Below are 17,522 nucleotides of genomic sequence, written 5' to 3' on the forward strand. Positions count from 1 at the left end.
ACAAATCATGTCAGTATTCAGACCACCCCATACCCAACATCTGCCTGTTGGGTTTTAATTTCACATCTACAATTTATCTTACTTTGTGTGCTGAACCAAATTTTATGAAATTTTTTTCCAATATGTTATCTAGGGCAGGGTCAAGTTCCTCTCCAATGTCTTCAATTAACAGAGGTCGGCCAAGGGACAAGCAATCTTCTATATGACTTCTGAAGAACTTGTGGTTCATAGCTGTAACCTACGAAGATTGAGTCACAACAGAGCATGCACTTGAAAGCACACAGAAAAAAAATCATAAAAATCTATTGCAGCTTAAAACATTTATAATCATCCTAGGATATCTATACAAATGGCTACATTATAGGGACTAAAACTTGCCTCTGCCAACACAGATGGAAGTTTTGCTTTAAACTTAGGAGGATGGGAGATCACATTTCCTTATTGTTACTATTTACTTATTTATCTGCATATCTATATAATCATTTTAATATCTTAATATCTCCTAAATATAAATAGATTTATGCTTAGAACACTAATGTGAAGTAAGGAAATATTTATGGAGTTCAAGAAGGGAACCAGTGTTACATAGGAGGCCTGATCTGACATCAGACATTCAATTTCCAATTCGGTTCCATCAGTCTTAAAATTGCTAAAAGTCACACAAACTCCTTTTCATTTATTTAAATTTAATATATTTAACACAATCCTTGAAGATGATAATTTAATAGCCTTTCCAGGCATCTCTTAAATCATAGCTTTTGGGTGGTTTTCTTACCAGGAAAAATAATTAGGATAGACATGTTTTTAAAATAAATCCTTGTCTTATAGGCAAATCTCTTTGAAAAAGGTATAATTAAAATATCTTAGAGGCACATTACACAGAATTAAACCAGTATATTATTTAAAAATTAATATTCTGTTCCACCACCCTGCACTTCTTGTTCGTTATAATGTAGGCATATGTGTATCCATCAAAACAGCATGTTGCCTACATTTTTATTTCAAATTCAGCTGAGGGATAAAGCTACTTTCTGGATGACCAACAACAAAACACTGACAAGACCATAGAAAATTACAATATCCCAAATGTAAGCCATAATTTAAACACTTGTGTATTCAGAACCTTGACATAACTCTGTTCCTCCTGGACATACTCTGGAGAACTCAGATCCAGAGCAGGAGATACAAGTCTCCATTAAGGCTGAGAATGAGATGCAACCTTTCACGTCCTTCTTTGTTTCTCTTTCACTATGGCAAGCAATTAAAAGATTAATTATAAAAATAGATATGCCATAACATATAATTCCAAGCTATTTTGCCCTGTTATTGATAGCCCAACACAAGGGTACAGGTTATGCATCAGTCTCGTTTTAGTTTCTGCATAACTGTATACCAATAAACATCAGATTTAAATTACACATGGCCATAGTACAATGACACAAATGACACACACATTTTAAAAAATTGTAAATTAACTCTTTACCTGAAGTCCATTATTCATTTCCTTATTTTTGATCCAGATCTTTCCTTGGCCTTGTGGATCAATCAGCAAAGGATATCTAGATGCTTTTGTGACAATAATGCCATTTTGAATTGAAAGGTCATCAATTGGAAGACCCTGGAGGTTCCATTCACCCACTGTAGCATTGTCAACAAGCATATCAGTAAGGTTCAAGTTCTAATAGAAAATATGCAATTACAAAATTAGTATCAGTAGAAAACATGTAAATACAATGCAGAAAATTTACAATACATGTAAATACAGTGCCAGTTAGAGGAGCTATACTAAAACATCTGCTGGATGGTTTCTTCTTATTCTGATCAGAATGCATCATAGAGTGTATTTGGTAGTTATTGCTGTTTCTTTTCAGAGGCTCAATCATTGCAGTTGAGCAGTAATGAAAGTGAATTCTGTTGAGGCTTTGATGCCCATCAGAAAGTGTAAGAAAAATTCTGAAGCCAGTTCAATATCTAATGATAAACTGATTTTTTGTCATTTTTAATGGCAAACTCTTTTCCTGCCAGTTCAAGTGGAAGCGTCATCTTGCTCAGAAGAGGTTCCACTTGCTGGAAAGTGCCTTCCAAGCACAAGATGGCTGTGGGAGACTAAGAGAAGAAAGTGAAGCTGTGCTATGGATCAGTAACCATGAACTATCATGAAAGGTTATTGCTGATAAGCTAAAACCCTTCAAAGTTCACATATTCTCTCCTAAAGTCTGATTTGCACTTGTCAACTAACTTGCTTTATTTTATTCACTCTGAAAAGTGACTGGCCTCTCAAAAAAGTGTATGTGAAGAAAACAGTGCTGAAAATAGCAAACCAAACTCTCCCATTTAGAAAAGCACCTTAGTAAGGATTGAGAATTTTTAAAATAATAAAACTTTTTTTTATTTGCTCTTTACATTTTTCGTTCAACAACTCCTACTTGTAGGCTTTCTCTAAGAATATGTTTGAAATAAAGACATAAAAGAAAGAAAGTAAAAGCCTGCAATTCTTGCAAAAATCACATAATTCAGCATCTGAAGCCTAAAGCAAAACTTCAAATACTGTGAGAGTTGTGATACGATCATGAGACCTAATGATACCAGTGGTTGCAAGACACCAAAGCTTTTTTATCCCTCTGATTTTTTTACTGCTAAAATTATTGAAGGCTCACAATGAAGCAATATAAACCATTCTAAGACAGAGAATTTTAGCAATCAGGTTTACATTTGTGCGAAGGACAGAAGAGCATTTAAAAGGCAATTTTTTTCAGCAATTGGAACCTAAAACCATATTTAGCTCCTTAAGCAGATGAGTAGGATCTAAACAGCTTTGACCTTTTTCTTGCCTACAGCAAGAAGTATCAGTCACCCTGCAACTCTGAAACTCCACTAAGTGCCTAACTAAACAGATAGGTGGCTAATTTTACACAGATCTTTCTAAATTGTTATGTCTAAATGACTCACACACTCACAGTCAGTTAGTCTGTGAGGCAGGTGTCAAGCCTTTTGTTTGAACTGCAAAGCTGCTTTCTTTCCTGTGGTGTGAAGTATCAAGAAAAGCCCATGTACTACCTCTTGTGAGTACTTAATTCCCTGGGAAAAATCAAAACTCTCTTTATTGCACTATGATGAAAATAATAATGGGAACTGTCTAAACAAAATGGTAAATTAACTATGGTATTCTCCATCATAACTACCATTAACTATAGTATTCTCCATCTAACTGAGACATAGTGAGGGTGGGGTGGGGACAGGAGGGGAAGCAACATAGAAACAATAAGGAAGTATTCCTCAAATTTTCAAGGATGCAGCCAAATAGTAATGTGGTCAGAACACTTCATGGAAGCAGAATTTTAGTTCTTTATGCATTGCTTTCTAAGGACATTATACATCCAGTTTCTTATCCTTGAATGGTGAGAATCCTGACAGATATTCCCCAAGGTAAGTAGTTTTTAAGAACATTTTGTACACTGAATTTGAGAAAGAGCTTCCCTGGGATGAGTGCATGTAGGATAACTCCCATGACACAATGGTTAAGAATCTTGCCTGAAACTGCACTGCTCCTGGTAGTTTATTAATAAATCCATCTTGGCCTTACATTTTTTTATCATCAGCAGCTTTCAGTGAGCTTTGCTGGGTGGGTCAGAGTCATTCATCTTTTAAGTCACAGCATAAATTGGGCTGGATTGAAAGTTTCACTCTGTCAGGTCAAGGTTAATCAGCACTACAAGAATTATGCTAACCTAACATAAAAAGTAATAAAAAATATATTCACAAGTAACTTCTATGAAGAGAACAAACCCCTCATGGAAAATAGGTCTCCTTAATAGAGGCTTTAAGTGCCAAATCCCAAAAAACAGGAAAAGAAAATGCAGATCTACCTTTAGCTGTTTCACAATGATACAGCTGTACACAGGTTGCTCAGTAGCTCACAGCATTTTTCAGCAGCAACTGCTCTGTCAAAATCTTTGACAGCTGAGAACAGGAAGTGTTTGAATTTAATGCCTCAACTCCTGGGCTGAGAGGAAGAGAGAGTCCCTGAACTATTTCTCCAGCCTTTACTGCTGAAGAAAATGTACAGCAGGTATTCACAAAACCAAGTGGAAGACAACACAGGTTACTCAGAAAGAGAGTTTTTATTACTACAGCCCAAATTCTGCCTTCAGCATGAATATGTCTTCGATATGTCTTTTACAGGTACAGGGAAGAATATTAGACAGAACTCCTAAAAGTCATGGAATAGCAGCAAGACTGCTTCTGGCCATGAGCAAAGCCTCTGCACCAGCACATCTGCCAGGTCTGGCACTCATGAGGCAGACAATAGTAAAAGAAAAGAACAAGATTCATGCAAGGCATCCTGCCCTGTGTTACAGTCTCAGCATGCAGTTTGCTCACCATAATAAAGGTAGAATATGAAGTGTCAAGAAAGAGAAACTGAGTGATGGGACTGTAGCTCCAGTGCATTTTAGGCCACGTCTGTCTGCACAGACACAGGCCAGTGAAGGAGATACTGCAATGTCAGCTTCCCTGGAACAGCCTCACTGTTGACAAAGGTGCATGGATTGAAAAGCTAGCACTGGAGCAAGCTGCAAACCAAGCCTTTCAAAATACATAATTTGTTTAAATCAGTAATTTCTACATGACACTTCAAATTAAACCAAATTAAATGTTGTGGGTACACAGCAAAGGGTATGACTAAAGGGTATATACTGATAATACACGGAAGTGCAAAGGTGATGTTTCCTCTTATGAAAAGGTAAATGCATTCTAAGCTGATAAATTTTACTTTGTTTCCTGTATAATGCTATGTCTCCCAGGGCAGCTGACTTCAGACAGCTTTTCTCTCTCAGATTTGCCAGAGAAGTGTCCTACATACCAATTGTGAAATGCCTGACAGTATAAAGAGGAATTTAAAACATATTGGTTTAGAAGCTCAGCTGTCAACTCTTAGGATTTTTAATTCATTAAAAATTTGACTGAATGTGACAGTCTGTATATAATCTTCCAATTATGTACTTTTCTGGAACAAAATGCTCTGCATACAATTTCTCAGCAAGGCAAAGAACAAAACATGAACACTTACTTTACTGTATGGAATCTTGCTATTGTCCATCTCATTTTTCCACAATTGGAGTAGCAAATTCCTGTACTCCTGATTGAAAGGTCCAGAGTAAGAGAGAAAGCCAGCGGCCAGAAGAACATTCCCCACCAAATTAATAATTTGATTTTGAAAGTTTTTGCTGCTTGCTGTCCAACGAAGCTGTATGTAAATTATTTAAAAGAAGTTAGCTTAAGCAGACACAAAACTAACAGAAACATCTAACTTAATTTATCTCTTTCTGTTAAATAAGTTTTCTTCAAAAAAAGGAGTATTTTTTTCTTTAAATCATTCTTTTCAGAAGTCGAAGTTTGCTTGGAAGTGATGGCAACCACCTGACCAAGTGGAGAGACTGCATCTTTGTGGACAAGCTGGTCAAACTGGTAAGCAGAATTTTTAAAGGAGGAATGAAGTGGAAGGCAGAGGAGGACCAATAGGCATAGGAGGAAGTGGAGGGCTGGGCTAGCAAACAAAATGTGTGGGGTGAGATAAACTGTAGGGACCCTGTAATCAACAAAACAGGGTTAATGGAGGATCACCCTAAGGATACCCACATAAATGAAGACATGTCCACCAGACGGAATGGTGGGGACAGCTTTCATACTGCTGATAGGACATTAATTATCACAGCTAGGCACCTCGCTGAAGCGCTTCTGTGTGAATGTGCAGAGCAGGGAGAACAAACGAGGACTCTGCACGTGGTTGCAGTGTCATGATATGATGGGGGTCACGGGAACTTGGTGGAAAGACATTCACAACTGGAGAGCTGCATCAGCTGTCTATGGGCTTCTTGGGAAGGACAGGTTGGGAAGGTGAAAAGAGGGGTTTTCTTTCATGTGTGAGAGAGCAGAATGCATGTGTTTGGCATGGGAGGTTCAAGGATGGACAATATGCCTGTTGGGAACTTATGGGTTAGCATCAGAGAGAAGATCAATGTGGGAGATGTGCGTGTCTGCCACAGAAAACACGGTTAACAAGAAGTAAATGAGGGCTGTTTCAGAGGTAGGAAGAAACCTTGCATCTGCATGAGCCTTGGTCTACATGGGGAGCTTCAACAACCCAATATCTCAAGGGACAACACAGAAAGACACAAGCAATCCTTGAGGTTTTAAGGAAGGCAATGACAAAAGTCCTTGACACAGTCGAGGGAGGATTTAATGAGAGAAAGGCAGTTTGCTTAACCTCAGACTTGCAGATAAAGAACTGATCAGGGATCTAAAATCTGGGGGCAGCCTTGGCTAAGATTGTTTAGCCTTGAACACAGAGAGTGCTGGGGGAATTCGTACACATGTATCTATGTGCACAATACATAATGGGAAGGTGTAAAGAGGAAGATGCCATACTCTTTTGACTGGTACTCTGTGAAATGACAAGGGGCAATGGACACACACTGGAATATAAGAAATTTAAATTCAACGCACAAAAAAATCCCTTTATTTCAGTGAGAGTGGTCAAAAATTCGAATAGGCTCCAAGGGAATTTGTGGAATCCTGGAAGGTATTCAAAACCTAACCAAACAATGTCCTGAGCCTTGAGTAGGGGGCAGGGGGTGATGTGTGTTTTGCATTAGGTGGTCTCCAGAGGTCCTTTCCAATCTCAATTATTCCATGATTCTGCAATTTTATAAGTATTACTTTTAAATGTGTTTAAAAATGAAAAATAATTAACTAATATTTTTGCTTATTCATTTCTTTCCAGATTTTTGGTCCCTTACAATCACTCTGCACTCAGTCTTGTTCAGGACCTACATGTTTCAAGTTTAGAAAACACATTTAACCCAGTGTCAGTTTGTCCAATACTCCAAGTGGCATACAGAAATTTTTTGTCTGAATTTTCGAAAGTAGAGTGGAATAACAGCTCTTACAAGACATCATAGCACAAGGCTTCAGAAAACCCACAATAAGGCACTATAATTTCCTAATTTTGTGCTGCTCTTAAATTCAGAAATTCACTGAAAAAATATGACAAAGCATCTAAGATTTCTCACTGATGTAATTTGAAGGGCAGCTGTGCAAAGAAATGCTTTGGAAAAAGAAATTCGAAGTCCTGGCTTCACAGAACACATCAGTTTTGACTTTGTGGGAAATCAATGAAGGAATTAACAAAGCAAATAATAAGAGGGGGGGAAAGAGTATCCTGCTTCCTCTGAAAATGTTCAGGCTGAAGCCAGAAAGGCCTGCATAGGAAAGGTAAATTTCAAGCTCAGTGCAGAGGATAATAATTAGCCCATAATTCTGTAAAAGGCTCTAGTAGAAATCTAAGCTCCAATTATAATTCAGGAAATTAGTCAAGCTTCAAATTTGTATTCTTGTATACTTGGTGAGAAAAAGAGAGTAATCCTTCTTATAAATATTTTAGGGCAATTATTTAGGTTAAGCCTAATTCCTCTTCTTAATAAAGCTAAAAGGAATTTGGCTCCTTGGCTTTAAATCTGAACTTTATCCTCATACGAGTCATATGATATAGCATAAATCTTCGTGCAGAATAATTAACACTTTACTTTTTTTAAGATACATTAACATCAAGGAAAAATCCCCATACATATTACTACAAAAAGTGTCATGTGATATCAAGATGTCACCATGCCTTGAGTTTGTTAAGCACTGCTATGATCATTACGTAGCATTCTCAAAACTGCACACCTACTTTGTGCTGGAAATCTACACGTGTTTGCTAATACCTTTTCTCCCCCTAATCCTTCAATCAGAGCTGTGGCATTATTCATCTTCCTTCTGCACGTCTCAGCATCATCGAGCAAGGCCTGCTTCTCTTTCATAGCAGCATCATACATGGCTTGTACTTCATCCAGTTCCATTTGCTTCTCATCCAGCTGATTCTGTGCACTGTTTAGTTCCATTTGGGCAGCTGCAAGTCTTCCTTCTTGCAAAGCTAAATTTGCCTACAGATATTTAAAAGCAAAGAGTAGTTAATACCTATTTTTTTGGCACAAGGAAATTACATTCATTTAATGGCACATACTACTGGGTTGGGTAGTTTTAAAAATAATACATGTTTTAAGATGACAGCAGATTTTTTTTTCTTTTTTTCCTCTGGAACAGAAGCATAGCATTAAAGTTATTCAAGGAAATCTTAAGATATTTTAATAATATTTCCAGAATGGTCTATTGGTCACACAATGGCCAATGATTTTAAGTCACAATACACTTGAAATAGCTGTATACTAGACACATGAGGCAACATGTACATTGGGTTGCCTTATACATATGTGCCTCCTGTAATATATTCTCAGTGCAAAAGAAATTTAATATTGTCATCATTAATTATAAAATACAAAAAGTTATACCAGAAACCACTCTTCTGCTCTTTTTTTCCATCAATTACTTCTATAACAAAATACAACAAACGGGGGTTTTTTTGCTCCTCTGGAAAGTAAAACTCTCGAGATTTTTTTCACATATCTCTATAAATTTGCATGATGACTTACCAGTCATTTAAATGTGGCCTCTTAACTTTTATAGTCCTAACAGGGTTGAAAAAAAATATTCTGTGACTTCAGAATGTATTTTCATATACATTTGCAAAGGATTAGAGTCTGACAAATTTCTTAAGAAATTCACACTTACAGATAAAGGTTGCTTTCATTTACTCTGAATATTTAAAAAAACTTGTTCAAATATCATGCATCTTATTTCTGGTATTTTTCTTCTATAAGAGTTATGATGATGAAAAGCAAGAATCTGTAAAATCTGTTTTATTATGAATATGAAACTTGACACTTGCATCATGTCACACCAGAAGAGTAGCAGTAGAAGGCATCTCTCTTAAAGGATAACTCTTAGTTAACAGCATAACCATGGGTTGGGGTCTGGTCTATTTCAAAAGAGAGGTTTGTGAGCAGGGAATTACAGAAGCATATATGTACTAATCAATGAAGTAGGTTACTAATATCTTTGTGCATGTATGTTGCATACATGTGTACTGGATACAAGTAAATCACATACAGGTAAATCACATGTATCTCTGCCCATCTATATTAGCAATCTAGGTATATGCAGACAGTATATGCTAGAGAATAGCACTGTCAGTAAAATTTCATCTGCTGTAGCCACCTGTTATGTTGACAGATCATAGAGGTATAAAAATGTTTTGGAATCCAGATGAACCAGTAAAATGGCTGCTCATAAAATTTCCATCATGTAAGAATGCTGAAATATTTCTACCTCACTGTTTATCAAAAAACACATTGAAGAGCACTGCCTAGAAATAAACACTGCTCAATCAGTGTCTTGATTAAACCCAGCTAAGCAGATTTCAGAACAACTGCTGTTATGTTTTAGTGAATCTTGAACCACTGGACAAATTTCCAACAGCAAAGGAGTTTTTAGGAGGTGACTAGGAGGCAGTATTACTGCTCCCTGCACCAGGGGAAAGGGTGAGATATAAGAGAGATAGTGCAGGGTTCCTTCTGCATCTGAATAAGAAAGGCCTGACAACAAATGGCTTAATAAGACAACTGCCTTTAAATGATTCATACGAAGAAGACAGACAGTGAGTGAATTTTACATCCCTTCAAGTGCTGAACATCCCACATTCATGAAGCATCATTGAGAGCCAGGATAGCTGTGCCCATGGTATCCTGTGCAGAGCAGATCCAATCCATGAAGAGAAAAACTTTCTCTTTTGGCTATTCAGATTATCTTAAACTCCACTTATTATTCTGTCTTATTAAAACAGATGCCTCATTTAGCCATCTGTTGTCGGGCCTTTCTTACTGATCCAAAAGGAACCCTGCACCACCCCTTTTCTACCTCCCCCCGCCTCCTTCCCCACTGCAGAGCATCCTCGTATCCTTAAATTCTGAGGGGCTAAAAATGGGAGTCAAACAATATTATGACATATTATTTCAGTCCCAGCTGAAAAATACTGAGGTTACACAGGAAAGAAGATCTTTGGAGGGTTGTGAAGAACAGCCTTGGCAGAACACCTGGAAAAATAGAGAACTTACACCTGGCTGCGTGGATTCATATAACACCTTGACATTTACCACAGCAGGATGTGAACTTCAATGGAAAAGGATGGGTATGTGAATTCCCAATATATATGAGTAATGACACCTTGTAAATATGGAAATATGCTGCACAGGTCTCTATGCAGCAATAAACTACCCAGAAAAGTGCAAAAATATTGCTAAAATAGACTTCCCCATTCTTAAAAACTCTTAAAAGGCTATCAGGTTTGAAGATGTAGGGAAAACAAAAAAGTATTTCAGAGATGAGTACAAAAAAAGTATGTTGTATTCTAACCTGAAAAAAAATCCCTAAAATTATTTACATAAAACTTTACAGATTTTCTGGAAGATGACCTATAATAAGACACTATTTTACAGACAATTTAACCAGGATCCTCAGCCAATTTTAGGGTAATCATAACAATATAAAATGTTATAATACTGGTTTGATTCATAGGCTACTTGATCAGATGTGATGAACACCAGTTGGTTACATGAGACTGACAGCCAACATACCAGGATGATCAACCTATGTGATTCCCAAAGGCAGAAAGACTACTTGTTTCAAATCATCACTATTTGCTTTCTCCCTGTTTTTTTTCCCCAAACTCAAGTTTTCAAAATTTCATGGATACAAACACAGCTTTTGTATTGACATCACTGCCAGGCTGGCTGGCAGCCTCCTGTCTAGAGCTCTGCCATGAGAGCAGGAGTAAAGTTCTGCTGCCAAAAAGAATCTTCTACACAAGAAGACTATTACAGCTGCAATCAGCTCCATACAAACATTTCCAGCCAATAATAGGCAGGAAGGAAACATGTTTCCCAACCATTAAGAACCACTGTGGCCTTTCTAATTTTAGAGGCATTGCTCTGTGAACAAGCTTCATACCCTTCATTTCATCCATTTGAATCACACAGCAAAGCAAAGATACACAATTTGTTCCAGTTGGATGCAGTGTGATAGTCTGAATAAATGGATTTTATGCAGATGAATCACTAGGATTTAAGACATGAGGTCCACAATCTGATCTGCACTCCTGGAGAAGCAGTGCTATGCTGGAACATGCCTGGGCTCATGTGAGAACAGCAGCTTCAGCCTTTCCTTGCTTTTGGCATTGTGGGGAACCAGACAGACAACCCTCTCAACACCTGCTCCAGCCAGTGCTGCTACTTGCCCTCTGCATCTGGCTGCGTGGAGCAGGTACACAGACAGCACCTGGGCCAACAAGAACCACAGCTAAAGGGTTAAGCAGTTGTTTTGCTTTCTTCCAAGCTTCCCTCATAGAGGACTTCACAGCAGATGTTGCGATGATCCTGTCCCTCTTAAGATTTTTGCATTTCACACAAAACCAGAACAAATAAACACTTAATAACTATCACAATTGTACTCTTAAATGAAATATGCTCAGGACCTTTCTCTGGCACTGAGGTTAATCAGCATAAAAAATTCACATTAAGCTATCTCAGCCTCTAAAACAGCATGACTGCATGTTGACAACCTTGTGGGAATGGCTCTTCGACCAGGCTAGAACCTGAAAGGTGCCCAGAGACTACTGAAAAATACTGCCTAGCCAAAACCAAATCCACACTAGGGATCATTCTAACAATTTACCAGTGTAAATCATCACTTTCCAGTGACTAGAAAAATTCACTAACACTATTTAATTTAGTAGTATTGACATGGACATTACGTTTCTTTCTGATTCATTGCAAATACAATTTTGCAAAGTACCAAATGTATCTGACCCTGATCCAAGGAAGTACTTCAATAAAAATTACTTCTCCAAGAGAAAGAAGTCTCATACCATTTAATGCCGTTCCTGATCTTGAATGAAACGCCCAGATCAATCCCAAAACACTCTGAAGAGTAACTGCTCTTCATTAAATTCAGGAAATGTTACTAGGAGAATCCCATTAGGAGAAAAAAAAAACCATCCAAAACTATAGAGTTCACTACAGGTAAGGATAATTTGGAGCTTTCCTAGCACTCCTCTTGCTAAGGAATTTCAGCTTTCAAAGTCCATTGTTCTTACAGTCCACTGAGCACTCACTGCTGCTGGACTAGGCCAGAAGGCTTCTTGCACTTGGACTTTGTCACTCTGCTCCCGACCTTCTGGGGATGTGCTAAGTGCTCATCATTGCCTTTTGCTTCAGTCCTGTTCTGGGCACATGGCATCTCACTGAAAACTCTTTATGGAAATGCAATCTCAAAACTGCCCCTGTCCAGATTACTGCAGATTTTTCCTGTAGACACTCCATTGGTTTTGGATCAGCTTCCTCAGAGATTCTTTATCATGGTACACTTGTATCCACCATTACTTAGCAAAAGATTGTAAAAAATGCAAAGAACTACACAGGTTTTGCACACATTCCAAAAACGGTGGTTTTACCTCACTAATACAAACTTTAAAAAATAGGTGTATACCTGTACATATATATATATATATATATCTGTATGTACACGTGCAAACAGATCCATGCAAGAGTGACATTAATAAAATCTTGGCTTCACCTTCTTAGCTATCAGTGACCATTCTTTGGGATTAAAATAACATTTGAAAGGAACAGAAATCATATCTCTTATCTGCTTTTCACAGTCTGTTCTAGCTAGTGAAAGACTTTCCATATTATCTGCTCAGTTACATGTCGTGACCTCACTCTGTTTTTTTAGGTGATCTAATCCTCCCCTTCACCCCCCCCAAAGTATATGCTTTCCTCTCACAGTTATTGTGGGCCTTGAATTCATACTTGCATGCTCACTTTCCTGCCCAGTGGGCATCACCTTGTCAAGGACACACTTATTTAAATGGACACTATCAAATTTCAACACTGCTTGACTATTACCTCTTCTTCAGGTACAAGATTTCCTTTCATTGCCTGCTGTGGTTTTTAGTTCGTCATGGAGACAAATGCGAGTAGAAAAGGCAATAAAGTCTCATACTTAAAACTGAGTTTGACAGGGAGAATCCTCAATATCAAACAGAATTTATAAACTGTAAACAAACTTCCCTTGATCACCATAACAGCCTAAGGAGAACTTAATTAAAGTCACTGCAGACACCCCGAAGGGAAATTATACTCCTATACACAGTATTTTAATTGGAGGCTAACAGTATCACAGAAAAAGTCAGGGCTTCTCCATTTTGCTCTTATATTCTTCAAATAACAGTTATGGAGCAGATGGTATTACAAAATTCTCAGGTTAATGCAGCAGGCTGGTTTACTAGGTAGACATCTGAGGAGGAACAGCTCATCCTCGTGCTGAAGGCTTACAGGAAAGTCTAACTAATGACCTTTGGGATGCAGGTCACTTATCTAAAGAATACCAGTATCCATTCCTAGGAATTAGGCAATTTTTGAACACTGTATTTACTAAAATATAAGTCACTATTAAATAGTTTTCACAGGTTCTCATATTTAAGATAAACGAGGCAATGAGTCTCACTTAAGATGCAATTTAAAAACATATTGAATCCATTTTGCAGGTGTAGAAGAGGATTTATATCCTAGAACAGCAGTCAGGATAAAACAACTTGATTAATTAATTCAGTAAACCTGCTTTTAGCACTGGATGGATTAGCCTGGGCTAGTACGTTATGCAGTTTAATTGTACACTTATTTTCAATTATTTTCTTAGCATCACTCCACCACTTTCTGCAATATCTCCTGCATACTTTAAACACTCCCTCCCTCCCTCCCTCCCTCTGCCATCTTCAGTTTTTATAATATTTGTGAGTGTTGCTATACCTGACAATAGGCACCACTTTGCCAAGATATATATGTTTCATTTTTTATCAGCTACAGTGTGACAAGAATGCAAGTACTTGAATACAAAGCTAAATTTATATGTTATCCTAAATCATATATATTCAATAAAAGCTACAAGAGCACGTTTTCAACTTTCAGGATTGCATTTGCATATGAAACCACTATTTCCCCCAGGTCTTGATCCCTTTTATAGCTCTCAATAGTAACATTTCAAATTCTGTTTTCATTAGTGAACATCCCATTATTTGAAAAGGAAATAGCTACTTATATATCACAAAAATATAGCATTCTCTTGAGTTACTTGAATAAAAAATATATGCTTTTAACATATTTGAATCAGATCTGTCTACGTTTGCCAAGCGTTTTGACTGTACCACTGATACAGTGGCTTATTCAATAAGAAACCAAACATCAGTGCAGTGGAAGCATAATGGATAGGATGTATTACTTCAGAAAAGAGCCATAAAACTCTAGGATCAATGACTATAAATCATTATATAAATATGCAAAGTCCCTTTCTTTCAATATACTCATAAATTGAACATTTCCAAGACAATAAAGCCATCTGTAGGAATGCACACAACAGTGGCTGATCCCTTTCTAATTCAGTTCAATGTTTCAACGGAATTCTATACCTTGAAATTACTTTCTTTATTACATATGTACACTTGAATGTAGTAGTTTGAAACTCCGAAATTTTTTAGGGAGATGAATTCCAGCTAAATTCATTCAAGAATGCTTCTGTGCCAAGACTGATCTCTCCTCTCCTCTCCTCTCCTCTCCTCTCCTCTCCTCTCCTCTCCTCTCCTCTCCTCTCCTCTCCTCTCCTCTCCTCTCCTCTCCTCTCCTCTCCTCTCCTCTCCTCTCCTCTCCTCTCCTCTCCTCTCCTCTCCTCTCCTCTCCTCTCCTCTCCCAAATTCTATCATGACCACAATGAGTAGGTTCCTTCCCAGGCCAGTAGGACTAAGGAGTTTTCATGAGGAGTTTCATGAGGAGTTTCCATAGTGCCAGGAACCCACTGTGCAGGCAGAGAAGGTATCATTAACTCCCATAAACAGATAGATAGGCTCTATAAAGAACAAACTAAATACTTACTGTGTTCCCACAAGAAACAACTGTACCACAGGGTAGTTGTGTGTAAGGGGAAAAAGTTGCCAGGACATATTAAACCTCTGTGTGCTTGACTTAACAACTGTTAAGAAAAATCTCCTTTTTAGCCAAAATAACATGCCTTTTTTTTTTTCCACTTGACTATATTCATCCCTCAAAAAAATAAAATTGTCAATACTAAATACCTTAAGAGGAAGAACTTCTTTATTAATACCATAAAAGTAAGCCATTGCTTGTGTCCATGAGCAAAGACCTGCTACATTTCCACACACTTTTTTAGCAGTCTCAAGATTATAATCCTCCATATCCAAATAAGGCTCTAAAAGCTCCACAGTTTCTTCTGTAATTGAGTCCTAGTCAATGGAAAGGAAAAATTATTTTTTAAAATTGGTTTTTAAATCATGTCTGCTTCACAGAAACATTTTTATTTTTAAAACCATGGAATAAATTAACAAAGCAACACTGTTGCCTTTCACTCTTTTAAAGGACAGACTAGTAGTTTTTGTGAACTCCTGAAAATAACTCCTACATCCATTGCAACAGATTGACTTGAGTTGGCATTTAATATCCCTATCTGACACATAAGATTTACAGACATTACTAATGCTTATAGCTCCATGACAATTTAAGCTGTTCTAAGTTATTGCTACTCCAACACTGCACTGTCTTCCCTTTCCCCCCAACCAATGTCCTTGCCCCATCTTAAATACCCTCCCCAATGCTCAGTGATCTAGTTTGGAAACTGTTATGACAGAAATATAAATCAGAAAAGTACTGATTCATTTTCTTCTATTCTAGTTCTATTAACAAGCTTATCATGGAGTCAGACAGGCACTGGTGTGAACACAGCTAAAGGAACCAAACATGCAGCTTTCAGAAGGAAAAGGGTGAAACTGCAAGGCACTGTCTTCACTTCACTGAAGCTAAACCCTTTCCCTTAACCATAAAAGAAATTTCTTTCAGCAGTTATTCTAATCCAACATTTTCTCTCCCCCTTTCACAATCTACTGAGAACATGAAAAGCCAGATCTCTGACGATGGTGGTTAATCTATAATTATGTAAGTGTCAGAAGAAAATGGAGTTCATCTCCTCAAGCAAGGTAGAGAGTAGAAGAGCTTATACAGGTTAAAAATGACTGCTTAACAATAGACATGTTAAGAATCTTCCCTTTTTTTGGCAATGTATTAATGCCTTTCTTTTAATGCATCTAAAAATCATCCACCATTCATACTGTCAAGCAATTTACCCTTTTCTTGTTTTTCTGCACAGCAGAAAGGATTGCCTTGTATTTATCTGATACTTAGCTACTTTAATAAAAAAGACATTCACTATATTACTCCCAAGATTAGCCATGGTGGTGTTTTCACTATGATAATTTGCTAAAATGTAAAATAGTGCCGGACAAAAATTTTGACTTTTTTATTCTCCTACTCAAAATAATGAGCTAACAAGCTGGCAAAGGTGAAGCAAAGATCAACCAGCAGTGGCCTAAATCTCTGTTCAAAAGCTTGGAAAACGTCATGCTTTCCTTTTAAGTAATTAATTTTGAACTCAATAATCTTCTTCATCCACTAATTTTCATTGCCTAAAAAATATTAGGCAAGAACAAAATTATGACAAACAAGTAAGTCTGCTCAGAACTCCAGACACAATGAGCTTTCTTGTCATATATACTCAAAATGAGAAATGGGGCAGGAGGACAGCATGTGAAGGACCTCATCAGGGACTGAAGTAACCCAGTATTCTCCCCCATGTTCCTCAGTATCACTTCCTGCAGGATCTTGACCCAGTATTCTCCCCCATGTTCCTCAGTATCACTTCCTGCAGGATCTTGGTCCCACAGAAGTTGTTTTGACTCCTCTGAGTTAAATGTGCTGCCAACTACCAGCAGGAATGCATACACTATTAATAACTGCCAAAACTAAAAGTCTCATTAGTAAGGAGTGCATAATTAGTCCTTGCTATCTTAAAACTAATTTCCTCTTTCTGTCTAGTGATGATATGACTTGGAAAAGTGACCAGATAGACAGCCCCAGGAAAAACTGTCTACAGAGGCAGTGAAAGTTTCCACAATATGGCTCTCTGGGAGAAATGGCTCCTGTGGATAGCGAGAATGATCTTCACAGCAAAAACACTCCAGCAGCTTAGAAAAGGCATCAGCAAAATGCACAGCTAAGTAGATTAAAACATCAGTGTACAAATACATGTTCTGCAACACTGCAGAAAAGCCAGGTTTTACTGAAATCTGCTTGTTCTCCTGGATTAGAAATTTGGGCTATGATTCTGCCATTTCATATTCTACCCTAGATCTTTTTCTGGTCCAGCTACCTGTGACATCATTCTTCTCTTCCCTATACAGAATTTTCCTTTGTCTCACAGTTCAGTGAAACTTGCTGCAGAAGTTTCTGTCCTGACAGAAATTAAAAACTGTGCACTTTTATTTTTCTTACAGTTGATAATAAGATTATCCTTCATTTCACTATTTTTCTAGCTAAAGAACTCCCAAAGTTCCCAAATCATATAATTACCTTTCCTGGTCATTTTTTTTTTATTTCCTGCTAGCTCCCTAGCAAATTTGAGACAGAATTGTT

At 37.5% G+C, this 17,522-nt stretch overlaps 1 protein-coding gene across 1 annotated transcript in view; it reads right to left on the minus strand.

The window, feature by feature from the left end:
• Positions 1–17,522, minus strand: part of LOC134048588 (dynein axonemal heavy chain 5-like) — a 147,611-nt gene that overhangs the window by 43,491 nt on the left and 86,598 nt on the right. Inside the window, exons 59-63 of the mRNA XM_062500444.1 lie at positions 15,116–15,283; positions 7,764–7,982; positions 5,069–5,245; positions 1,484–1,678; positions 83–238 (exon numbers count right to left, since the gene is read on the minus strand). Of these exons, the coding sequence (XP_062356428.1) occupies positions 83–238; positions 1,484–1,678; positions 5,069–5,245; positions 7,764–7,982; positions 15,116–15,283 (915 nt within the window). The remainder of the gene's footprint in view (positions 1–82; positions 239–1,483; positions 1,679–5,068; positions 5,246–7,763; positions 7,983–15,115; positions 15,284–17,522) is intronic.

Source organism: Cinclus cinclus, chromosome 1 (assembly GCF_963662255.1).
Source record: "Cinclus cinclus chromosome 1, bCinCin1.1, whole genome shotgun sequence".
In the NCBI taxonomy this organism is placed as follows: Eukaryota; Metazoa; Chordata; class Aves; order Passeriformes; family Cinclidae; genus Cinclus; species Cinclus cinclus.